General features: G+C 39.4%; 1 protein-coding gene across 4 annotated transcripts in view; it reads left to right on the plus strand.

Moving 5' to 3' along the window:
- Nucleotides 1-1,572: 1,572 nt before the first annotated feature.
- The window catches only part of depdc5 (DEP domain containing 5, GATOR1 subcomplex subunit), an 81,506-nt gene continuing 57,080 nt past the window's right edge, over nt 1,573-25,998 (plus strand). For 3 of the 4 annotated variants that reach the window (XM_041803212.1, XM_041803216.1, XM_041803214.1), the window contains exons 1-24: nt 1,582-1,720; nt 2,098-2,164; nt 2,254-2,341; nt 2,462-2,508; nt 6,044-6,129; nt 6,205-6,288; nt 6,367-6,416; nt 8,089-8,158; nt 8,245-8,323; nt 8,409-8,470; nt 8,545-8,614; nt 11,711-11,783; nt 11,876-11,979; nt 12,060-12,134; nt 13,643-13,777; nt 13,892-13,953; nt 14,025-14,098; nt 14,177-14,246; nt 14,328-14,364; nt 19,782-19,902; nt 20,015-20,229; nt 20,312-20,512; nt 24,825-24,960; nt 25,052-25,143. In XM_041803212.1, the coding sequence (XP_041659146.1) occupies nt 1,700-1,720; nt 2,098-2,164; nt 2,254-2,341; nt 2,462-2,508; nt 6,044-6,129; nt 6,205-6,288; nt 6,367-6,416; nt 8,089-8,158; nt 8,245-8,323; nt 8,409-8,470; nt 8,545-8,614; nt 11,711-11,783; nt 11,876-11,979; nt 12,060-12,134; nt 13,643-13,777; nt 13,892-13,953; nt 14,025-14,098; nt 14,177-14,246; nt 14,328-14,364; nt 19,782-19,902; nt 20,015-20,229; nt 20,312-20,512; nt 24,825-24,960; nt 25,052-25,143 (2,119 nt within the window). In that variant the 5' untranslated portion in view covers nt 1,582-1,699. Of the gene's footprint in view, nt 1,721-2,097; nt 2,165-2,253; nt 2,342-2,461; nt 2,509-6,043; nt 6,130-6,204; nt 6,289-6,366; nt 6,417-8,088; nt 8,159-8,244; nt 8,324-8,408; nt 8,471-8,544; nt 8,615-11,710; nt 11,784-11,875; nt 11,980-12,059; nt 12,135-13,642; nt 13,778-13,891; nt 13,954-14,024; nt 14,099-14,176; nt 14,247-14,327; nt 14,365-19,781; nt 19,903-20,014; nt 20,230-20,311; nt 20,513-24,824; nt 24,961-25,051; nt 25,144-25,998 lie in introns of all 4 variants that reach the window. The other variant, XM_041803215.1, reaches the window with a different exon arrangement.

Raw genomic sequence — 25,998 nt, forward strand, 5'->3', positions numbered from 1 at the left:
ACTGTTCTCTAACTTTTTGACTGCTGTTTTAGATCGTAATGTATTGTTGCAGTTCATTACGGAATCCAGGAAATATAGGGGTACATGTTCTTAATCTGCATTTGTGGAATTTACCGTATTAAGCATACATTAAGTTCAATGTTACATTTGTCATATTCGTAATAGGTTATAACTTTGGGTTACAGGTTCTATATCATCACCCCTAAAAGTACACTTTTATCTATGTCTGTACATTTGGAAAAACAGATATTGGTGGAATATATTGGGCGATATCTAAACATGCAATTCTTTAACCTTGTTGGAAATATAGAGTTTGTAAGGTCACTATCTTGCCTTTTGCCAGTTAATATCTTTAACAATGTTCACTTGGGGGAATTTTCTCTTTTAGCTGGATATAAAGTTACAGTGATGTTTATTATTACATATTGAATTTAAAAAGTCAACACCGTTTAAAATCAAAGTGGGTTTTTATCTTTTTAGCCTGTTGAAATTGCAAATGTCCTGCCATTAGATGGACAGAAACAACTTCCAGTGATGACGTAAGCAATGATAACCTGGAAGAGAAGTGGCCAGCTTATGACCTCTGTTTTTTTGTTTTGTTTTGTTTTTCTTTATTGAATAAAATTAAATGACATTACATAAAGGCAAACATACAGACATAATGTTGACAGACTATAATAATACCTTAAAATAAACCAACATAAACATAGGGTAGGCCTAGAGCAGAGACACAATATATCCTATATACACAAAATAATACATTGAGACTTACCAAACAAACAAACGGACAAAACAAAAAACAAACAAACAAACAAACAAACAAAAAAAGAAATAAAGAACTCATTTATAAAAGATTGAAGAATTTGTTATATATTTCTAAGGTTTTTGCGCATTTTCTGTTCCAGGTGGTTAGAGATCTGATGTAGTTATTTAATTCAATTAAAAATACTTTGAAGAGGGGGCGGCTATTTTCAGTTAATTTCATTTTGTGGATGTGGTATTTTCCCAGTAGGATAAATAGATTTATGATAAAAAGCTTACGACCTCTGAAAAAGGAGGAAGAACACGCGGAAGAAGAAGGCAGAAGGGGAGCAGAGTGAACCCTCTTGATCCGCTAAGATACTCTTCGATTCGGCTGCGATCCAATCACGTCACAGATGTCAAGTGGGACTAGTTTGAGCTAACGCAAGCTAATGGGAAAGTGTGTATCAGAAAAATGTGGCATTTGTGTAATAAGTGAAAACGTTGAACACATTGTCTTAAAGTGTAGAAAATATGAAACAGAAAGAAATGTATCAAAAAACAGAATGTATGAATTAGAACAACCTTGGAGTCTGAACGGGATTTTAGGAAGAAGTGAGAAAATGAGAGTGTTATAAGGCTCTTTTACTCTACCTAAAAGACGCAGGATTAGAACGAAAAATTATAAATGTCATATTCTTCCATTATTACTTTGTAAGAATGTGGAATGTACCCTGAAGTAACTGTCACCCGTAGGTTACACACTCATGTACAGTAGGTGGCGATATGCACCTATTCAAGTTGGTTACGAACCGCCATTAACCTAGAGAAGAAGAAGAAGCTAACGCTAGCTAGCTTGTGAACAGCTGACTGTAGATTGTTGCTGTTGTGTTCATGAGTCCTGGTTAATGTCTGCCCACATTAGCTGTGAGTAGTCCTTGTTCAGATCGGTGTGCTGATGTGTCGACAGATTGTTCCGGTAGTTTCCTCTGTGCTCTAAAGCTCACTTTTTGTTCCCAGTCTTCGTCGTTTGTGTTTATCTGGCAGACAAATATGTAACAGTAATAAATGTTCATTCTGTATATGTGGGTGTAATCGTAAAGCGTTAATGCTGTTAAAAGCCCAGCTGGATGCTCGGTTTAATAGTAAATATATTTTATGTATATTATAGCCAAACTCTCCTGACAGAACATGTGACCGTTAGCTGCAGCTGTGTGTGAGAAAATAACCAGACTTATTTCACTGATTTACGAAGCTTCTGAGTTTAAAGAACAGTTTCAGAGAAAGTTTGACTAAATCTGAAGGTTGATTTTTCATTCTGAGAACTGACTGATGGACTTGAAATGTCATTCCCAGCTGAACACCATGAAGACTAATAAGTCCTACAAACTTGTGCTGCACAAGAAAGGCTTTGGAGGGAGTGGTGAGCATCTCTGAGTACTAAATCAGTCTTTCTCTCCGGTTGATTTGTTTAAGTTGTGACTGTTTTTAAATCATTTTGTCTTGGAGCAGATGATGAGTTGGTTGTCAACCCAAAAGTATTCCCACAAGTCAATCTAGGGGATATAATTGAGATTGCACATCCAACTGATGAATACAGGTGAGGCTGAGTGAAAGAAGGTCATTATTATATTATCTGAACATATTTTAGCCTGTTCTAGTGCTAAAGTCCTTTACCACTGAGCTTATAATCATCAATGATCTCTTTTATGTGTCCCAGTCCTCTCCTGTTGCAAGTAAAAAGCCTTAAAGAAGACCTCCAGAAAGGTAAATGAATTACACGTTTACTTGAGTTGGGATAAAAGGGGCAAACTAAACTACAGCTCACTTTTTTTTTCTCCAAACTTTATTCTTTTTTTCTTTGTTTCATAGAAACAAACATATGGAGATGCATAACAAGCGTACAATCCTGTCTGACGTCCAATAAAAAGAATAAAAATTCATGTTAAATGAATAAATACCAGGCAGATGAAGAAATAGAAACAAAAATGGATATAAAATGAAATAAGTGAGAATGGATTAATGAGGAGTGAATAAATACATGATATTAAATACATCAGAAATAAATGAGCACTGGGACAAAGGGGCCAAGTTTGTCCCATTTACAAAAACCTGTTGACAACTCAGTGGACTACTTCATATGTATTAGAATAATAAAATCATGACCCAAGTAGGGCTGGACAATAATCAAAGATTAGATTAAATCGTAATATAACCTGCTGCAATTTCCAAATCGCAGAATGTGCAGTATTTCTATAATATGTGTCAAACTATCAGTTTAAAACTTTGTTGCAGCTAGGGCTGAACGATATGCAAAAATAATCTCATTGCAATTTTTTCCTGCAATATTGTGATTTGAAATGCGATTTTTTTAGGTTCTTCATTTTTTCTGTTGTTCAGCAAACATGAGCAAGAAATCATTGTATATTCTAACAAGTTCAATGTTAGATACGGTAAGTTCAACTAGGGCTAAATTTAGAATGAAAACATTTTACTGCCATTTTGGCTCATATAGATAGTTTGATATCAGCTGCTTTATTGAAGGGGATGATCATTACTCATATTCTTCTAATTTTGATGAAGAAAAATAAATGCATGAGCAAGAAAAGTAAGATTTCTGTTAAAAAAAAAGATACTTGAACGTTTGATTAACGTATAAAGTAGTGATACTCAACGTGTGGCTCTTTTTTTTCTTCATTTTAAATATTATTCCCCCAGAAAACCTTAAATAAGGGAAACATTTTTGCACTCTTTGACCAATTTAAGCAATCTTTTGCCATTTAACACTACTTTTTCCTACTTTTTTGCCCATTTTAACATTTTTATTGCAACTTTATACCCATTTTTTGCCACTTTTATCCAATTTTTGCCCCTTTCCATCCCTTTTTCTCTGCATTTTCACCCATTTGAGCTGCTTATTGTCATAAAATACCACTTGTGTCCTTGTTTTTGCAGATCTTGACTGCTTTTTGCCTATTTTAGTCACTTTAGTACAATTTTTTTTCATGGTTTTGCCACTTTTGACCATTTTATGCCAACTTTAACTAATTTTTTGTCACTTTTCACCCATTTTTTGCTACTTTCTGACCCCTTTTCCTCCCCATTTTCGTCCCTTTTTACCCATTTGGGTTGCTTTTTCACCATTTTCGCCACCTTTAAAGGAGACATATTTTACCCTTTCAAGACAAGCTTAAATTGGTCTCAGAGGACCCCAAAACGTGCCTGTGAAGTTTGTTGCTGAAAAAACACTCAGCTCACTTTTTGTACGTCTAAAACCCCATCCATTTCAGCCCTTCTCAGAATGAGCCGTTTCTGTGGCTTTAAATGGTAATTAGCTGTCTGACTCCACCCTTGACCACACCCCTCTCAGGATGCAGTAATCCTGGTACTACAGACACTTTTATCCAAAGTTTGGAACATGACTGGGATTTGAACCATCAACCTCCCCAACCATAGTCAGCAGGATAACCCACTGAACTCTCCAGCATCTCAGCTGGTAGTTGAGAGGATCAGTAGAGGAGAGCGGAACTTTCCTTCAAGTGGGGGAGAGTCAACCAAACCTGGGAGCAGGTGCTTACGCTCCTGGTGAGGTCACCAGGAGCAAAATCTGAAAACAGCTTTCATTTTCTGAAAGGTGGAGAAAGAGAGGGGGAGAGGGGATGGATTTTTCTGGTGTTTGAGAGGATTGTGGACAGGCCAGGGACACATATTTGTGATAGAAAAGCCTGAAAAGTGATTTTTGCATAATATGTCTCCTTTAACTTATTTTTATTGCTACTTCAAGCTGTTTTTGCCACTTTTCACCACTTAGATTGTGGCTCTTAAAAAGGTATTTTTCAACCATTTGGCTCTTTGGTTGAGTAATGCTGGTATAAAGGATAAAAAAAAGAGAAAAAGATTGTATCAAACTGGTATTTTGACACTTTTCAGGTTAAAGAAATATTGCACTGCCTGCAATTTGAATATTGCAGCATGCCATATTGCGATTTGATCTAATTTGTGATTAATTGCCCAGCCCTAGTTGCAGCAGAGACGTCATGCATTACTTCAACTTTATTGTCCCCTGAGGGAAATTTGCTTTGCAGGGAAGTAAATACATAAAACATAGGAGACACAATCACACAAGTTTAGATACAACACTGAAATGGATAAGTACACATGTATAAAATGGTGAGAGGACACAGCCCTGTGGAGAACCAGTGGAGGAGAGGAGGACGTCAGACAGAGCACTGTTCACTCTAACGCCCTGGGATCTGTCTGTTAAAAAATCTAAAATCTTGGACACAGGTTGAAATTTGAGCATAATTCAGAGGCTAAAATATGGGGCTGAATTGTGTGAAAAGCAGAGGTAAAATCTAAACACAGTAAATGTGCGTGGGAGGCCGGGCTTTCAAGGTGTTTAAAAGCAAAGTTAAGAAGAGTTAAAACCGTGTCATCCACCCCTCTTTTACTCCTATATGTGAACTGAAAAGGGTCTAAATGTCCTCCACAGCCTCCACCAGCTTTCTCTTGATTAATTTTTCAAAAACCTTCATGACCAGTGAGGTCCGGGCTGTAGGTCTGTAATCATTTATAGACTTTGGGGATTTAACCATAGCCACAGGCACAACTGTCGACCTTTTCCAGAGTTCAGGGACCGTCTGCTGCTCTAAGGAGCTCTTGATAGAAAACAAAAGACAGCTAATCTGAGCAGTGTCTGACGAGGTGACCCGAGATCTTATCATGTAACATCTCATGCAGTCATTCTAGTAGCATATTTTTTGAATGGTGTACAAAAAAATGTATGTTTTTCTTGTTAAATTTGATAATTATATAGAAATGATCATTCCCTTTAATAATATCCGATTTGCAAAAGGAGTCAAAATCATGAAAATTAGATTTTGTTTTTTAAGTTGTTCAGCCCTGGTTTAATCTGATATTGTGTTGGTTACAGTTTAGAATGAATTGTTGCTTATTTTTGTTGGAAAATACATGAGATGAGGAACTTAAGAAATAATCAAATATTAAATCGCAGTTAAGATAATTTTCTCGAATCGGTCAGCTCTAGACCCAAGTATGGTGATAATATGGGGCCTGGAGTGATTCCCACCCCTACAGCAGAAACAAGCCTCTGTCCTTCCTCCAGTGTGCCTCATGCTGCTGTAGAAGAGTTGTGGATTTGTTTTTTACACAGCAGTTGTGTTGTTTTCTGTATTTCGAGGCCCTAGCCTGAATTTAGATGCACAGCTCTTTGGTCCACTTCCTGTGATACAGAGATGAACAAAGACGCTGGCACACGATGGATCATTTTGTTTTTGTGCAGAGACGATCAGCGTGGACCAAACCGTAGCACAAGCCTTCAAGCTGCGTGCGTACCAGGATGTCATCGTCAACATTGTGGACCCGAAGGTACGTTCACTGTCAGCCGTCTGTGTCTGCGGCGTTTCTCGGTCAGGCGGGAGCTCAGAGCATCTCTGTTTGCAGGATGTCATGCTGGACCTGGTTGAGCTGACTTTTAAAGACCAGTACATCGGCAGAGGAGACATGTGGAGACTAAAGAAGTGTCTGGTGAGTTGTTGATGCTCCGGGGTAAAGATGTATTCCCACATTTCTGTGAGGGTGTAACTCTTACAATCTTCATTCCAGGTGAGCACGTGTGCTTATGTGACGCAGAAAGTGGAGTTTGCTGGAATTAGGTAAAATGCTTGCACATCATTTACTACACTAATTCTCATAAATAACCTGGTTATAAAGCGGCATGCTCTTTCACTTTTTTTTATTGAATTTGTGAGAAAAAACAAGAAAGACGAGTGACATTCAAGTGGTACATGAGGGACAGTGAGAGATGCAGAGGGGGAGGAAAAGAAAAAGATAAAATAAATAAAAATGTTCATCTGTTAATATATATTCAAAATATTAGAATATGATAATGAAAATGTATATTTAATAATAAAAATGAATAATGATACAAAAATAAAAATTAGATATACAAGGAACAGATTGTTAAGACGGCAATAAGGACTACTGGAGGCCAAAAGCAAGGATTTTCTAGATGGAGAACTGTTTGGACATTAGAGTGTGATGGTCAGTATGGGGAGTTATATGAAGAGAAAAATAATAATAATATTAATAATACTACCAATAATAATTATGATAATAATAATAATATTTTAATAATAATAATGATAATTATTATATCAACAATAGTAATAGTGACATTAATAATAAAAGTGATAATGGTTATCTTCATTGGCTCCCTGAGATAACCAGACTTCCCAAGGCCGGTTGTCTCTCCACTTTCTTTGGTTGTTATGCGGACAAGATGCTCCGGCCCCATCTCCCCCCCACCACCCCCTACTCCTGTGAACTTTGTTTCTGGATCAGAACTCTCTGAGGTCGTCTCCACGGCAACGGCCGTGTCTTCGTCACCTGTATCAGACGGCAGAGACAATGGGTGGGACTGAGTGGAGATGAAGTACACGGGCTCACACATACGCACACACAAGACACATATAACACGCACACCCCCTCCAACTCAACGCCTTCGTTGGCTCCCACCCCCTCCTCCCTCCCTTCGCCGCAGTGTAGCATGGGAGGGTTGTGGCTGCGTGTGCCCCCCCCCCCCAGTGTCTGTGCTGTGACCCCTCCCCTTAACAAGGAAATACACAAAGTTCAAATACCTTACATGAAAAGATGAATAAACCAACCAAAATAATAATAATATAATAATAATGCAATTGATATACATAATAACAATAATAGTGATAATACTTTAAATATTAGCTGCAGTTAGAAGAGGGAGAAGAGTTGACCTTCATGAAATAAATTGAAGAGGAGAGGGAAAAAACAGCAACAACAAAAAATAAAGAAAGAAAAAAATTGAAAAAGAGAGAGAGAGAAAATATACTATTACTGTATGGGGTAATGAAAACAAACACATCCTTTAGCACATACTAGTGGCATGGGCATGCGGAAAATATTCCCGCACCACTCTTTCAGATACGACAACACTCACATGTACATCCAATCACAAACATCCAATCGCATTTGCTGTTGGTCATACGTTTATGCAGAGGTACAGGAAATACGGCAGACCTACAGTTGGTGCAGCACCAACAGTCAAAAACGTCCACATCCAAACTTTTGTTTTTGGGAGAGGTAATAAAGATGACACTGTCAGGATTGTGCTGAGCTCTTTAGCTCTTTCACTTTTTTATGATTCAGCAGCACTGACAGCAGAGCGTCTAATGTTCCAGGAGAAAACAGATGTCTGTCTCCATGGAAACAGCATTGTTTGATTTCTACCGTTAAAGATGAAATCACCATGTTACAGATTTTCTGTATTATGTAATTGTTTCACGTCTGCAGAGCACAAACCAGTGAGCTCTGGGTGAAGGGCGAGAAAGTGACCTGTGGGTACATCAGTGAAGACACCAGGGTAAGAGACGTTTGAGATGAAGCACACAGACAACACTCTAGTTTTTGTGTTATTGTTCCAGTCCTGTGTCCTTCTCTGTGCTCCAGGTGGTGTTCAGATCCACGTCTGCCATGGTCTACATCTTTATTCAGATGAGCTGTGAGATGTGGGACTTTGACATCTATGGTGAGTTGGACCTCTTTGGTTTGTTTTCCATCTCGATGCATGGCTAAAAACAGAAAAACATTTATTTTATTTGTTGTGCTCTCAGGCGATCTCTACTTTGAGAAGGCTGTGAATGGTTTCCTGTCTGACCTTTTCACCAAGTGGAAGGTTTGTACGTCTTCTTGGTTTGCTAGCTGGCAGCCGTTGCTCTTTCAAAGGTCTTATATTTATCATTATTACAGGAGAAGAACTGCAGTCATGAGGTCACAGTAGTACTCTTCTCACGTACTTTCTACAATGCAAAAACCATTGGTAAGTCTGTTTCATCCACTATCTCAGTGCTCTGTGATGCATAATTAGTTTCAGAAGGGCAGCTTTATAATCCTCCTGGCTGCTTACTTCGTAGGCAGCTTCAGCTTTAAGCGTTATTGTTTCAAACACTTTTTAAATGCGAAATACCATGTCCTTTCTTTGGAGAATTCAGAAAATATTTCATGCTTTGATAATTACAAACAGGCTTTTTCACTACCAAATGCCTGGACTCTGCCATACTTAAAGCAGTGATACTCCGCGCATGGCTCTGGAGCCACGTGTGGTTGTTTTGTGATTATCCGTGGCTCATTTATGTCTTAATTCTAAATATTATTCCCCCAGAAAACCTTAAAAAAGGAAAACTTTTTTGCCACTTTCAAAATCTTTGCCACTTTTTCCGGATTTTTTCCACTTTTATCCCATTTTTGCCCTTTGTCACCATTTTTTTGCCACTTTTTTCCCATTTAAGCGACCTTTTGCTGTTAAATACCCCTTTTTTTCCTATTTGTTGCCCATTTTTGCAGATTCTTTTTGCCACTTTTATCCCATTTTTGCCCTTTATTTACCATTTTTTGTCACTTTTTGTCCAAATAAGCTACCTTTTTGCCACTAATACCACTTTTTTCCTTTTTTCCAAAATTTTGCCTTGTCTTTTTGCCACCTTTTTCCCATTTTTGCCCTTTGTCACCTTTTTTTGCCACTTTTTGCCCATTTAAGCTACTTTTTGGCATTAAATACGTCTTGTTTCTCTTGTTAAAACTCTTGTTAAAACACTGGTTGTCTCCACTTAGATTGTGGCTCTTGCAAAGGTAACCCTGGGTTGAGAAACCCTGGTTACTCCAGTCATGATCCAAACCTCCAAATATTAAAAGATTTTAACAGATTTTAAACCTTTAAATATGACTGTGATCACATGATGCCTGTGTAGTTTTTAATGATTTGGGGCCCGTTTTTTTAAACTACGACCTTGAACATATTTACCCACAACACTGATTTGATGCAGCGTCAGATTAAATGTAGAGCTGACATCAGATATCACCTCTGCTTTAAGATGGAACTTCTAGTCAACAACAATCCTGATCCAGTTTTCCCTTTTTTTATGTTTTTAAAGATATTAACCTTTCAAATGCTTTTTTTTATAACATTATTAAACTTTTTTTTTTTTCAATTTTAAAGCAAAAAAATAGGAAATTTTTTCATCTTTAGTTTTTATGGCAGTCTTGGACAGTTCAAAGATTGGCATGGACGTTAATTTGAAGTAACATTTGTTTTTCTGAAGTGTCACGTTTATAGTTTTTTACTCTTTTAGGCCATTTAATGACAAACATGTTAAACAGTCAAATAAAAACAACATTTTTAGTCTCTCAGCCATTATAGCAGGAGTGTCAAACTCAGTCACAGCAGGGGCTGGATTCTGGATTCAGGACTATCCTGAGGGCCCAACAGGATCACCTTTTTAACCAGAAACTGTCAACCTTGTTTCACCAGTAATAAAATATATTTAAAAAATTAGCACTGCCGATAAATGATTTCAGGGTTCCTGCAGGGTATGAAAAAGTCTTAAAAGTCTTGAATTTACAAATCTGCATTTAATACCTTAGAAAAAGTCTTACATTTGAAAAAAGCTCTTAGAAGGTATTAAATTTCTTATGGTAGGTCATAAGTTATGCAGCAGTGCCGAGAGTGATGTAGGAACCTTATCGCTAACTTTGCAACCCCCGGCAAGAAATGATCGGCGAACGTTCTTGCACTGATTCAATATTCAATTTCTGCTGATGGAAATAAATATTTTTCCTGAATTCTAGGAGTAATTTTGCAAATATGGCCATCATGAAACGAAAAGTCAAAATATGACTGAAAATTTTAAATTGTGAGTCTAAAAGGTCAAACTATGGGATTATGAGGTCAAAGTTTGGAGTTGAAAATATGAAATAAAATACAAAATAATTGGTTAAAAAGGTCAAAATATCACTTAAAAAAAGAATTATTCAACTTAAAGCTCAAAATATTATATGAGAAGTTAAAATTATGAGTTGAAATGCTCAAAGTATGAAATAAAAAGTCAAAATCCTAAATTTGAGTCCTGATTGTGAGATGTAAAATTGAAAATGTGAAATTAAAACTGTAGTGGGTTTTTGGGTAGGTCAGACTGGATTCAGTTGAAGAGTTGTCCAAAAAATACCAAAGTCAAAAATCAAGCAAAGAACTGCTCAGCAGACAAAGATTCTCAGGAATGTACATTTTGTATACATATAGTACATGCTGTTTCCATACTAGCCAGAGTGGGTGCCTCGCTGGACCTAGCTCCTGTCTTCTTCTGCACCTGGCCTCATAAATCCAAATGTAAATGTTTTGGAGATAAGGGTCATTTGTGATTGTTAGAGAGGGTCTAGTGTCAGGCAGTGAGAAGATTGTCAGTATGAGGCTGCAGCTGTACGTACCATACAAATAAGGTAGTACTTGGTGTGGGCTGAAGACTGCAACCTGTGCTTTCTTTATGTTGAAGACTTTTACTTTCTCACTGTTCCTCAGGATGTCCCCTATTTGATCATTACTCCAAATGTGCTTAGTTTAGTTATTTAAACATGTACTCTAGGTGTAAGCCTGTATTGATCATGTTTTTAATTCTCATCAAAACACAAATGAATTTCTTTTCCCACATTCCTGGCTTCTTATCTAAATATTTTTACTCCTCACTTTTTTATCAAGCACAAGTTCACATTTTTATACTTGATGAAATCTGCAGACCTCAGACTGATGGACCAGTTAGAGCAGAAATATGGGATCATCTTGTGGGCCAGATTTAACTGTTCCATGGGCCGAATTTGGTCTCCGGGCCTTGACATTGACACCTGTGATCTATAGTTAAATGTATAAACCTGTGCACAGGGTTGTGAATCTGTTCAGTGTATCATAGACTGGTTAGAAAACTGGAACTGTCACAAACGTCAGTCTGACTAAATATAAAAACAAACCACTGGGACAAACAAATGGCTCCATACTGCTCTGACTGATCTGTACGTCACATGAAGACGTTCCCTGGCACAGATCCTGAGGTTTTAAGTGTGAGCTTATACGCATCTGTCCATCCCTCAGAGGAATTTCCTGAGATTCATAGAGGGTCCATCAGACATGACCATGAGGGACGCTTTTATGAAGACTTCTACAGGTAAGTGCAGTTCCAGGAAGGCCTCCTTTTCTAATGTGTCTCACATGGAGGATTCAGGTTTTCATTCTGACTCTTCATTTGCTCGTGATCAGGGTTGTTGCACAAAATGAGAGACGAGATGAGTGGACATCACTGCTGGTCACCATCAAGAAGCTTTTTATCCAGTATCCTGTCCTGGTGCGGCTGGAGGGAGCAGGTAGTGTCTAAGTCTCTCAGACCATAGGATCCACGGATCAGGATCCTGTAAAAACATCTAACTTTTATTTACTTTTCCAGATGGTTTTCCTGTTAGTCACAACTCTACAGCTGCTGAAGGAAACTACTTAGAGGCCATTAACCTTTCCTTCAACGGTAAGTGGTGGATTATTTGATATCACAGGGAGCTGAAATGGAAATTCTGATATATTTTTATTTTTTCAATAAATCTGATTATCAGTGCTTAAAACAACAGTAACTTTAAAAATGAGATAAATGTTCAAGAATCTTATCAATTTTTCATTTTTCAAAATTTCATTTCAAAATAGGAGCTTTTTATCTCAGTATTTTGACTTTTTACATAATAGTTTTGACATTTTATCTCATACTTTCACATTTTAAATCATAAATTTGACAATTTCATTGCAATACCTTGGGCTTTTTCCTCATATTTTTAACTTTTATCTCAGGATTTCCACTTAGTATCTCATCATTTAATCCAGTATATTATTATTGTTATTATTTTTAAATATACACGCATTGTGAGTTTGATGCCTGCAACATCAGAGAATTACTAAGGTCCACCAAAGGTAAAAGGTGTTTCTGGTTTTCAGAATCTATTCTTGATCACTAATGACTTGTGGAGTCTGCCTAAAAAATGTCCAGCAATCTCTTGTTTTTAGTAGAAACTCTCCCTTTTCTGTTGAGAACATCCAGCCACCAGTATTTGATTGCAGAGACATATCACACACCCAGAAGTTTATGGTTCCAAGTTTATGTTGCTGCATGTCATTTGGAGACTGGAAAAATGCCTCTTAGACACTCTAAAATCATCTATACTGCTCTGTTTTATATTATATTACATTCTAACATATTGCACCAGCATGTGGTCTGACCATGGGTCTGAGGACCTCATTCCAGTACCTAATGGTAGTCAGGGTACCTCTGGCTAGCAAATGGAGGTCTGTGCAGCCCTCCAAGGGTATAACTCTCCAGACCATCGCTGACCCACCACCAAACCGGTCATGCTGGAGGATGTTGAACGTTCTCCACGGCGTCTCCAGAGTCTCTCACATCGGTCACATGTGCTCAGTGTGAACCTGCTGATTCTCTGGGAAATGCCACTGGGGCTGCACAGTGCAGGGGCTGTGAGCACAGACCCCACTGTGGAAGTCGGGCCCTCATACCACCCTCATGGAGTCTGGTCCTGACAGTTTGAGCAGAAACATGCACATTAGTGGTCTGCTGGAGGTCATTTTTAGGGCTCTGGCAGTGCTCCTCCTGTTCCTCCTTGCACAAAGGAGCAGATAGCAGTCTTGCTGCTGGGTTATTGCCCTCCTACGCCCCCCTCCACATCTCCTGGTGTACTGGTCTGTCTCCTGATGTCTCCTCCATGCTCCTGACAGTGTGCTGGGAGACGCAGCAAACCTTTCCGTGGCATGCACGGATGTGTCATCCTGGATGAGCTGCCCTACCTGAGCTACTTAGATACCACCTCATGCTACCACTAGTGATGAGAGCACTGGAAAAATGCAAAAGTGACCAAAATTCAGCCAGAAAGGATGAGGAGAGTTGCACAAAGGTCTTTAAACTGAAGATAGTTAAAGTTTTGTGGGCAGCATTAACAGAAATAAACATGTTTCCAATGATGATGTCTTCCACAGTGTTTGATAAGCACTACATCAACCGAAACTTTGACCGCACTGGCCAGATGTCTGTGGTCATAACACCGGGTGTAGGCGTATTTGAAGTCGACCGTTTGCTGATGATCCTCACCAAACAGCGGATGATTGACAACGGTTGGTATGATAACACAAGCACCCTTCATAAATGCAGGCTGAATGAATGAATTCATCTAGTATAAGAGGTTCATTCATTAACTCGGAGGATGATGCAGGGTTTTCTCTCTTTAGGTATTGGTGTAGACTTGGTGTGTATGGGGGAACAGCCGTTGCATGCAGTACCACTGTTCAAGGTAACATTCATGGTAACAGTCTCTAAGTGAAGGCATCGTTCTTGTTGGCTAATGAAGATTCTTCCCTGCAGCTGCACAATAAGACAACAGCTGGAGACTCTCGAGTGGGGGATGACTATAACCTCCCACACTGGATCAACCACAGGTATGGCAGTGTAACCTGAGAATGATCTTATATGGACATGAGATTTACTCACTGATGTCTTCCTTCTTTATTCTTTAGCTTCTACACCTCTAAAAGCCAGAACTCTTGTAGCTCTTTCACTCCCAGAATCAAACTGGCTGGTCGAAAGGTAAGTCTACTCATCTTACTGTTTTCTGACTTTAAAAACTAAATGTGTCCTGGAATGACATCTTTATTAATATCTTTTTAGATTCATGCTGAGAAATCCAAGAGCAGCAAAGACCATAGTAAGTTATAACCATTTTTTTACCAATATTTTCTAAATTCAGCATGCCAGCCCAGGAGCAATGACGTTATCTTCTTACTCTTAGAGAAATTACGCACCATGTGGGACATTTAGTCCGTCAAAAATAGAAAATAAAATATATACAGGTTAAGATCATCACAGACAGGTTGAAAGGGGTCGTTCACATGAAAATACCTGATTGGATCAGGTATAACAGTTTTGGTTTTAATCCAGATAAAATCTCCACTTTCAAGGCGCTGGTAGCCTGGTGGGTATGTCTGGAGGACTGCTGTCATTGGAGTGTGCTTCCTGCACTGCAAAAATGGGTACCTTGATAACAGATAAAAACACTAAATCTGAGAAGAAAGGTACTCAAAACTAGTGAAATTGTCTGTCCATGCAGCAAGATAATTTGACTTGATAAGATATCCTGAAATAAGATTATTAAACCTAGAAATAAGTAAGCCGGCAGAACCCTTCAAAAGGCTTAAAATAAACACAAAATGCTGTTTTTAGGCTGAGATTGCTTAAAACTGAACTTCCTACAGCCTAAAAATAAGTGAACTGTACTCAATATAAGCAAATATATTTCTTATATTTCAGCCTAATGAGCATGTTTTTGGTGGTGGGAGGATCTAGGAGCACCCGGAGAGAATCCACACATACAGGGGGAGGCCATGCAAACTCTACAGAGAAAGGCCCTGACTGGGAAGAGAAAATAATGAATGTTCTACTGACATATTCAGCTCCTACAGCCTTGAACTTGTCATGGATTATCCGGTAAAGTACAGCGCTTCCTACTTATGAGCGTAGCCAAATAAAGTACAGGAGAACCTTTTCTAAACAATGTTTCTATTTCAAATTTTCACATCTATGTGCTTCTTGGAAATAATAGGCAAACATCGATCTTATTAATGATTTAAAACAGAAACTTCAGCCTGCCAAACTCCTGTCTCCTCCATCAGCTGTCATCCGGCATAACAGCTGATGGAGGAGACGGCACTTTTCAGACTGAGATTTAAGGGTGAAAACTAAAAAAAAGAATATATCGTCATTTCCAAGGAGCAGACATATGATAAAAGGAAATAGAAACAACCTTCTAGAAAAGTCTCCCATTCTACAGCTGCATTTTTACGCAGGAAGCGCAGCGCTTCCTGTGATAAATCATGAGAAATCCAAGGCTGTAGAAGCCTGACTTGTTCACGAAAAAATAATAGCTTTCAGCAGATACCTTCATTATTACAAGGGTGAGCCAGAAAAGCATTTTTTGTGTTGTGTATGCCGTTAAACTGCGCCACCATGCTGCGAACCCTCTCCCTATAAACTCCTGTCTCCTCCAGCAGCAGCACATCAGGCTTTAATGTGCAGCTGACGGGCTTAAGTTTCTGTGTAATAACAAACAAAAAAAAAGAGGATCAGTGTGATCATTTCCAAGAGGTGAATAATGCAATAAATAAATAAATGAAGGGTTAATAGATTATATTGTTTGAAAAGGATCCCTCTTTCCAGCACAGACTGGACACATGGGGCTTTATGAGCTAATCCATGAGATTTTAAAAGGCTGAATGAGCTAAATCTGTCCTTGGGAAAAAAAAATTCACAGCGAATATGTTTATTATGACATGGGCATTTTTGTGTTTATATGCGCCGTTGAACTGTGCTGCCATGCTGTGAAACTTCTGTCTTTAAACTCCTGTCTCCTCAGGCTTAAATGCGCAGCAGACAGAATAAAGTTCCTGAGCAACAACAAAAAGGATCTATGAGATCACAACAGGCTAGTAATATAAACATATTACTTGTGTTAATATAAACGTAGGCACATTACGCCAAAGTCATCCAGTGTTCACCCGGGTGTGATGTTCCCACTGGAGCCCATTGGAGGCGAGCCGATAAAAAACCTGTGTCCATTGCAGGGTCAGTCAACTTGGGTCTGAAGGCCGATTTGAGCCTTTCCCACTGCCGACAGGAGCCGTTTGTTAGCGTGTTTAAATGGGTTTTTTGGCCAGTGGGAAAGGGGTATTACTGTGAGACAACAGCACTGACCCCTGCACCACAGTGCAGCTCCAGTCTAAATCCACGTTAAAACTAAACCATAAAACTTCAAACCAGTCCATAGTTTTAGACCGTACGTCTTAATGTATCTACTAAAATCACAACCAGGATGGCAAGTATGACAACTGTCCCCATTTACTGAACTGTCAGCACGATCAACAGTGAGTCAGGGTTGCTGCACATGCTCAAAATCAGTCTGACAGCATTCAAGACCGTTTTATTCTCAAACAAAGACATTTTAACAGAACTTTAGCACCACAGAGCAAACGGCAGTCATCGTTCAGAAATATGTTCTTAATGCCAAAGGAAGACAAGACAGTCCAAAAGAAAAAAGGAAGAATACAAATTAAAATCAAAAATTTCCCAGCTGGCACTGGGCGCGAGGCGGGGTTCACCCTGGTCTGGTTGATGCTTTTTGTGTGATTCTTAAATCAAGAACTTGAGTTTGTTACTGAATCTTGAAACAAGATCTATTTTAATGAGACTCTGCATGAGAGAACTAATGTAGCTTTTTTAACAGTTATTTTCTCAACTTAAGGACTTCCTGACTAATTGAGACAAAAAAGATATGATCATGCTTGATTTAAGATTGTACTTTAAAATTACACACTTAAAATAAGAAATTAACTTTTAAAACAAGATCAATTATCAAACACTTCTTAATCTGAGTTTTTAAATCTTGGTAAGTACCAAATAATTTTCAGTGTGGGTGTAATTCTGGCCTGTGGCTCCTCCACTCTCCCTGAATAAAGATATGAAACCCTCCAACAGTCAAATGTAACTCATCCTTTTTTGTTCTAAATTTTCTAGCACAGTTGGGATAACTATCACGTAAAAAAAGACTTTTTTATCCCGTCACAGGGCTGGACTCATGAACAGAACTATGAAAAAGGAGGTGAAACTATGATGTTGGCTATGCTGTTTTTTCTCTTGCCCATGACATCTGACCCCTGCTGATGGGCCAGAACACTTTTACAGGTAGCATGACCTGGAATAGTGCTTTTAGCCAGACAAGGTGAAAGGATAGGAGGCTAGGTGCTGGTGTCGCTCGGCTGATGAAGGCTATAGTCCTCATCTCTCTGGTTGTTTGTTAGGTTGTCAGGATTGGTCCTCTGCAGCTTCTCAGCTGAAGCTGAATTGTGTTGAAGGCTCTGGGTTATAGGGATGCTTTTGAAAGTATGTTTAACTTAAAAGGCACTATATGTAGAATGCTCACACTAGGGCTGGGCAATTAATCGCAAATTAGATTAAACTGCAATATGTCCTATTGCAGTTTTCAAATCACTGAGGTTGCAATATTTCTTTTAACTTAAAATGTATGGAAAATACCAGTTTAATAAATCTTTTTTTTTTTCAGGGGCAGGGATTTCATGCACATTATGCAAACATTCATGTGTCCATTTTTTTAATGTTTTACAAAAATCCTCCCTTTTGTCTTTTACATTTGTTTTTCTCAACCAAAAAGCAGCAAAAAGCTGGCAAAATGGGTGAAAATGACCAAAATAGGCATTAAATGGCAAAAAGCGGGTGGAGAGTGGCAAAAATCGGGTGTAGAAAAGGGCAGAAAGTGGTCAGAATGGGTAAAAAGTGACAAAAAAATGAGTTATAGGTGGAAAAAATGGTCAAAAAGTGGCAGTTACATAGCAAAAAAAATGAGTGAAAAGTGACTAAAATGAGAAAAAGGGGGCATAAAGGGTGAAAATAATCAAACAATGTATAAAATGGCAGAAAATGAGTGAAAAGTGGCAAAAATGGGTAAGAAGTGACAAAAAGTAACAATTTATTGCTTGAATCTTTCAAAAAAATACACAAGATTAACCCAAAAATAATCGCATATTAAATCGCAATCGCAATATTTGGGGAAAAAAATTGCAGTTAGATTAATTTTGCAAATTAACCAGCCCTAGCTCACACAGAAATGGTTAAGTACCGATACATTACCTCAAACCTGTCCAACAGTTTTCTGTACCTAAGAGACCTTTAGATAAACTTAGCACCAGTGTTTAATAAAAAGTCCTACAAGGGGCTCCTCAAGCTCAAGTCCATTTACCATTTCCCTTTGGAGTATTGGTAATCGAGATTTGGCTGTGTTTAAATGTTTGCAGCTAGATCCAGTTTACCCATGAAAATCCTTGTTCTGATACAGCTGAACAGGATCCCTGGTCTGCCGCTCCGACACCAGCGGCCTGAACAGTCAGGGTTTACACCTTAGAGGTCTACAGTAGACCACGTTCTAGCACTTGCCCTCACAGAGTGCCTTCGGGAATTTGATGGAGGGTGGGTTGCTTGCGTGTTGACTTCTGGAACCCCTTTGACCCGACGAGTAGAGATGCCCTCTGGAGGATTCTGGAGCTCTGTGCAATCCCAAGTTGACTCATCCAGCTGATGTCTGCCCTATACTCTGGTCCAGAGAGTGCTTTGAAGTGACTTCCTTAAGTGGGTTCCGGTTGAGGCAGGGGTGCGTCTTAGCCCCTACTCTCTTCAGTGCCTGCAAAGTCCAGATCACTGATCTGGGCTTTGCTGATGTTGCCGTGATCCTTATGAAGACTGTAGACACCTTGAGTCTGTGTCTGTGGATGGTGAGAGCATGGGAGTTGTAGCTACTTTGGTAGCATAATTCATCGACCTGATGACTGCCAGGCTAAGCTCAACCACAGACTTGGACTCATGCATGGGGCGATGGTTTTGCTGTGAGCAGGACAGCATAGCGTTCATGGCATCTCAGCATGTGGACAAAAATCCCAGTCTTTGGGAACTTTCTTTACTCTTGTGAGTCCTGAAAGTTCACTGATGGCCAGAGGTGCCAGCTGGACTCCTGTCTTTGTCCAAAGACAACTTGTCTTTGGCTCATATTTGGGTATCATTGTTAGCCCGTGTGTCTAATGCTGATGCCCTCAGGAGAGCGAGGATGGGAAGGGTCCGCTGCCTGATATGGGAACGGCAGATGCCCGTTTATGGGCACTTGCCACGCTTCCCCTGGCCTGACCCAGCTCATCGCAAACTGGGTGCCCAGGACCTGGTGGGCTGGTCCAGATGCCAGGGGCGACTGCGTAGTACACATTCATATACATAAAGTTCAAAAGTGTGCAGCGTTTCTGGCATGACTGCAGGCTTGCAACGAAGTTCTTAGTCTAGGCGTAACGGCCTGGTCCGGCTGACTGCTGATGGAAATAACAAACTTTTCTGCCTTGTTGGATGATCGCTGAGGTGTGATGGTAGAGTGTTACTGACTGGTGATAATGCTTTAAACACACTTTTTTTAAAATAAAAAATAAACCAGAGACAGGCCTAGTTTGTAAAAATAGTCTTGTTGATTTCTTGGAGTTATAACTTGAGGGTGCTCCTCTAACTCCATCTCTTTTTCAGCTCTCTGTGCTCCAAAGGACTCTGACAACAGCTTACCTATACAGGTGGATTATGATGCCTATGATGCCCAGGTGTTCAGACTACCAGGACCATCAAGGATTCAGAGGAGCACAAACTTCAGGTGTTTGACTTCTATACCAACATAAAGCCATACTACACAAACACACACATTGCTTTATAGTGAACCTTTGAAGCTCCTCATTCCTAAATAGCAAAGCCTGTGTGTCCAACAGGATTGGTCGGGACAAAGAGATGAGTGGGAGGAAGAGCTGGGGCTCCATGGATGTCACTGCTGGCATAGGTGTGTCCCCACCTATCCGCACTGAGGAGCAGCGTAGCGTGGCCTCTGATGATAGTTCTGGCCCTGTGTCCAACGTGCTGCTAATACCTCGCATGCCTGCTGCCCAGTATGAAGTCAGCAGCTCCCTGGGATACACCAGCACCAGAGGTAAGTCCCCTTAAAGCCTTAAATATGCTGTTTGTTCTCTCTCAATTATCCTCTTGTCTTATTCTTTAAATTTATCGTTCAGAGTTGTTGGAGAAGATGATGGACTCTCAGCGGGACTCCAGTGCTCCGGGCCGCTTCACAGTGGGAAGTGCTGAGTCTACTCTGCACATCCGCCCTGGAGGTTACACTCCTCAGAGAGCACTTATCAACCCCTTCACCCCATCCAGGATGCCCATGAAGCTCACCTCAAACCGCCGTCGTTGGATGCACACCTTTCCTGTAGGTGAGTTTACAACCGTGGGTGCCAATCACATTCCCTTCTTTATCTGACCTAGTTCAATGCAGGAGTAGAATAGAAATGTATGTATGTATGTATGTATGTATGGATGTATCAGGTACCAGTACTGCCTTCTAAATCAGTGTTGGGCACCACAGATAGCGGCGTCAGTAGATTAACCACATTTCCAAGTAGAAATAATAAAGGGGGTCGGTGGAGGGAGAAAAGTTCAAAACAAAATTTGACCGGCTCAGTTTGATTTATGCAGGACTGATTTAGTTCTTGTCAATAGTACCTGGTAATATAGATGTTAGCTTTAAATAAATGTGACACCTGTGGGGATGGTCAGTATAGTCTAGTCCAGTGTTTCTCAACCCTGCTCAACCAAAGAGCCAAATTGTTGAAACTTACCTTTGCAAGAGCCGCAATCCAACTAGTGAAAAGTGTCGAGAATGGGTTAAAGTGGCAATAAAACTAAGTTAATGTGCGAAAAATGCTCAAAAAGTGGCAAAACATGTAAAAGTGGGCAAATAGGCATAAAAATTGCAAAAACTGGGTTAAAATGGCGAGAATGGGGAGAAAAAGTGGGGAAATGAATATAAATGAGTTGAAGGTGGCAAAATTGGTCAAAAAGTGGTAAAAACATTGCAGAAAATGAGTGAAAAGTCACTTAAATGGGCAAAAGCAGCAAGAGTGGCAAAAATAAGGAAAAGTAGCATTCAATGACAAAAGGAAGCTTAAATGGGCAAGAAACAGTGTTAATTTCATCGACTAAAACTATTCGTCGACAGCCTTTTGTCCATGACAAAAACTAGACTAAAAATAACAAAAATAGATCTGTGTTGACTAAAAATGACAAAAACTAAGTTTAGTTTTCATCAAAATGACTAAACCTAGACTAAAATGTAATGTAGTTTTCTTCAGACATTCAAAATCTCTGATATTTGTCCACTGTGGGTAAATCTGTCAAAATACAATACATCTGTATCTATTCTGCCTCTCAGCTGTAGAAAGCAGGAACCCCAGGTTTGGCAGAGAACACATGGCCATGATTTGGTACCAGATTTAGGCAAGAAAATAAATGATTGAACTAAAAGTAAAGACTAAAATGTGAGGACTTTTTATGGACTAAAATATTTTTGAGTTTTTGTCGACTAAAACTAGACTGAAAAAAGGGTAGAAATGACTAAAATGTGACTAAAACATAAATGCATTTCAATCAAAGACTTAAACTTAGACTAAAATTAAAAATAGCTGCCAAAATGAACACTGGCAAGAAGTAGCAAAAAAGGGACAAAAATAGGAAAGTTGTGGTATAAAGAAGTGGCAAAATGGGCTTAAAAAGCTGCAAAATCGGGGAGTGCAGTTGGTCGAGTGGCTTAAAGCGCCACCCATGTATGCGGGTGACCCGGGTTTGAATCCGGCCTGTGGACCTTTACTGTATGTCTCTCCCCCACTCTCTTCCCTGTTTCCGAGTCTATCCACTGTCCTTCCTCTATCAAATAAAGGCATGAAAAGGCCCAAAAATAAAGCTTAAAAAAAAAAAGGTGCAAAATTGATTAAAAGTGGGAAAAAAAAGAAAAAATAAGGGGGGGAAATTGCAATAGAAATATACAAACAATAAAATAAAGGTTGACAATTAAAGCTATAGCTGCAAAAGAGTGTAGCTTGCTGAGGTCTGGGGTCAAAGGTGACCTTTTTTTTAAGACTTTCTGGGTGAAAAATATTTCACATTAAGACATGAAAGAGCCACAAATCATCACAAAAGAGCAACATGTGGCTCCAGAGCCGCACATTGAGCACCACTGGTCTAGGATTTAGTCAGTGTGTTGTTGTTTTTTGATTTAGTCAGTACTATTTTTCCTTCTACTGTTGATAGTAACTTAAAGTGTTGCCGTGATTAAATTTCAGTTTTTTAAGTCTTTTTTTTTTTTTTAGAACCATGCTTTGCAGTCATTGATAGATATCTGCCCGTTACGGGCGTACATTGACATACATTTAAATTTGAAGTTTTTCTTCATGGTATTGTTCATCAGATGCAAAAGGACAATTCTTGGATTTTGCACTAAAGTCTCTCTTCTAGCGCCATCAAATCTCCATGGGACAGCCCAGTTTTTGGTGTCTTTGTTTTTTTAAGTATGGTGGTTGAATTATTTTAATAAAACTCATCCGCTGTAATGCTGTTTAGCAGAATTAGGTAATTTTGTTTGACAAGGATCCGGTCATCACACAGCCTTTCCATTTCCAACTTAATCTCATTGCCGTTTCAACAGTCTGGTTTTAATTCCAGCAATAATGCAGCAAACTTTCTGCTTCCTTGTTTTCAGTGCCTATTCTTGTGCAACACATCTCTCCATTAGTGAGTGTCCATAAGATCCTATCTGTGCATATGTTTGTATTTCTGGCCTAGCGTACTCAATAACAAATGAAAAATAAAGACATTTATGTGCAATTATGACAGAGTAGATACTTTCGGCCGGCTCAGACAGATTTTGGCCCGACTGCAGCTCATCGTCAAAACTGGGGCCTGATTTTGAACGTTGGGAAGGACAAATGCTCTTGTAGTGTAAATAATTCATAAGCGTCCAAGACGCCCCATGACTGCAATTCAACAAGAATATGCCAGAATATTCCTTACATCGTGATCTTACATCTCAACGTTGGGCGGGACCCCCATGGGGGTCACAAGACACTGAGAGGGGGTCTCAAAATGCCCTAAAAAAACCATAAGAATATTTTTTTAATTATACTGTTGTCACTTAACACCAATTTTGCCAAATTTTAGCCAGTTTTGATCATTTTTTTCCCGCCAGTTTTGTCAACTTTAACACATTTTTGCCACTTCTTTTTTTTTTTACTTTATTTTTAAGTACAGAGTTTTAGAATTTTGTAAAGAACATAACATATAAACCAGACTATACAGAACATTCAGGTCACCAAGGGAGATAAAGTATGGTGTATTAAAGACAAACAAACAATAATATTGCTCTGTGTAGCATAAGGTTACAGCAGTCCATGGGTGGGAGATAATGTACAAATAAATAAATAAATGAATAAGGGAAAAGTGTGAATGTGTGTGTGTGCATGTGTTGTGAGCCAGCCAGGCCTGAGTGGGAGTCTCTCCAATCAAAGTCCATCCAGTCCACTTAGGGAATGGGGAAGTGGTCTTTGAGGACAGGACCATAAGGCACAAATATGAAAGAGGAGGGAAACTGCTGTAAGGTTTGTGAGCAATGACATCAAAAAGGGAGTTCCCAATGCCAGAGTGACTATTGCCAGACTTTAAACACTAGCCGGCATTAAACTTCAGTCATATCATAGAGAGTAGATACAGGAAAAACAAAAAAGGCATTATTCTATACCATTTTCTCATTTACATATGATAGCCACTTTCACCAGTACTTCTGGGCTTTATGACCATAGAATCTTAGGGAGAAGGTCAGCATTTCCAGTTCTTATATTTCTTTTACAGTGGCTGTCCACTCCCTCACTGTTGGTGGTTCCCTCTTAAGCCATTCAATTTTCCCATTTCAAACCTTTTCCAACACTTTTTTCTGCCCATTTTGCCAGTTTATATCAATTTTTCTTCCAATTTCACCAAATATTCCACCCAATTTTGCCAATTTAGAGTCAATTCAGCCAATTTTTCATTCCTCCTACTGATATCTATGCCTGTTTTTGCCACTTTACACCAATTTTTGCCACTTTTTGCTTATTTTTTTGCCAGTTTCATCACATTTTTGCCACTTCTAACTCATTTCTGCTTCTTTTAAAATCCAATTTTACCACCATTTCTACCATTTTTGCCATTTTAACCTATTTCAGCCATTTTTAACCCATTTTATTTCTGTTTTTAACAAAAGTGATTTAAACCCATTTTTTTCAGGTTAAAGCTCTCCCTTTTATCCCCCTTAAGGACGGCCTTGTCTCCACATGACTATTCTAGAATGTGCATGGCTGTGTTCAACCACCTTCAGGTACAGCGGGGGTCCCCAGTCTTTTGCACCTTTATTTTTAGGGTCCTGGGCTGAAAAGGTTGAGAACCACTGGGTTCTGACACCCTGACCTGACATCAACCAGGTGAATCCTGACCTGCCAACAGGAGAGCATTTGCTCCTTATCTTTGCATCATCATTTTTAGGAGTACCTACCTTTTCTCCCTCTGTGTATCTAATGTTTACATTTTATATATATTATTTATTTATTTATTTGATTTATGTTATCACACACATCCTTACTGTCCAGCTGAAGGAGAGCCAGTCCATATAGTCCTATTATTTTCTCCTTTTATAAGATACTTTTCTCTGTTGTACCTTAGGGCCTTCTGGTGAGGCGATCCAGATCCATCACCAGACCAGACAGAACATGGCTGAACTGCAAGGCAGCCAGAAGAGAGACCCTGCCCACACCTCTGCTGAGCTGCTGGAGCTGGCTTATCATGAGGCCACTGGACGGTGGGGCCCACCTTACCCAAAACTGTATTTACATTTTTAAAGAATGATATCCTAGGGGGCGCCTTTCACATCCGTGTATCTTTTGTTTTAGGAGAACAACATTCAGGCACGGAGCAGACAACAGTCTTTACATTGGTGGAGGAATGGAAGAGTTGACTGGAAGTCCAGGGAACAACAGTAGTGGTGATATGCCTCATTAAACTCCTGCTACCCTGCTCTTCACTAAACCTGAAGTGTACCAGTGCAGACTGAGAATATCCAAAGATACAAAGCTGTAAAATCCCTGTGGGCCACAGAACTCCATTGCAGTTTCTAATAGGGCACAGCTGCAGAGGGTGACATGTTGTCTGAAACAACCTAAAGTCTGTGTTGAGAGAACTTAACTTTGTTGGTCCCCAACAGATGCACAGTTCACTGTCCTGTTTCTGTGCCTTTCTGCTATGATTTAAACTGTATGGTCCAAAATATTACTGTCTCTTCTAAAAACGTGATTATTTTAGAGATTGAGACTAGTGTCTTTGGTAGAAACTAGGCCTTTAGACATCCAAAGGAAAACCTGCTTGACTGAAATGGCAGCCTTACAGAGAGCAGTCGATTGGTTGTTCAGGTAACAAAAAACAAAGAGAAAACCTTCTCTTGATCTCAAAATCACTTTAATTTGTAACAGGTTTCTCATTGCATCCTTCTGGCAGTCTGAATGATCTTGAAAATGAACATAACAAGCTTTAGGAAGCATTATTGATCATTTTTATCCTCATTCTGTCGTACTGGAATAACAGCTGACTCCAGGACGATCAGCATGCACCTGTCTTTAACCATATAATTCCTCTGATCATGGCACGCTAACTATTTAGCCTCATATGGGGCTTTTCCACTACCGCTTTTGGCCGCGCTGAGCCAAACCAAGCCATTGTGATTTGCTTTTCCTTCGCCAGTTTGGCCGAGCCGCGCTCAAATGGCCCTACTCATGAGCAGGGCTGAAGCAGGCCGGCCCCTCCTTCAAGTGCACCGCGCTGATGTCGAAGCACTTTGCGGGGT

Source organism: Cheilinus undulatus, linkage group 13 (genome assembly GCF_018320785.1).
Source record: "Cheilinus undulatus linkage group 13, ASM1832078v1, whole genome shotgun sequence".
NCBI classification, from domain to species: domain Eukaryota; kingdom Metazoa; phylum Chordata; class Actinopteri; order Labriformes; family Labridae; genus Cheilinus; species Cheilinus undulatus.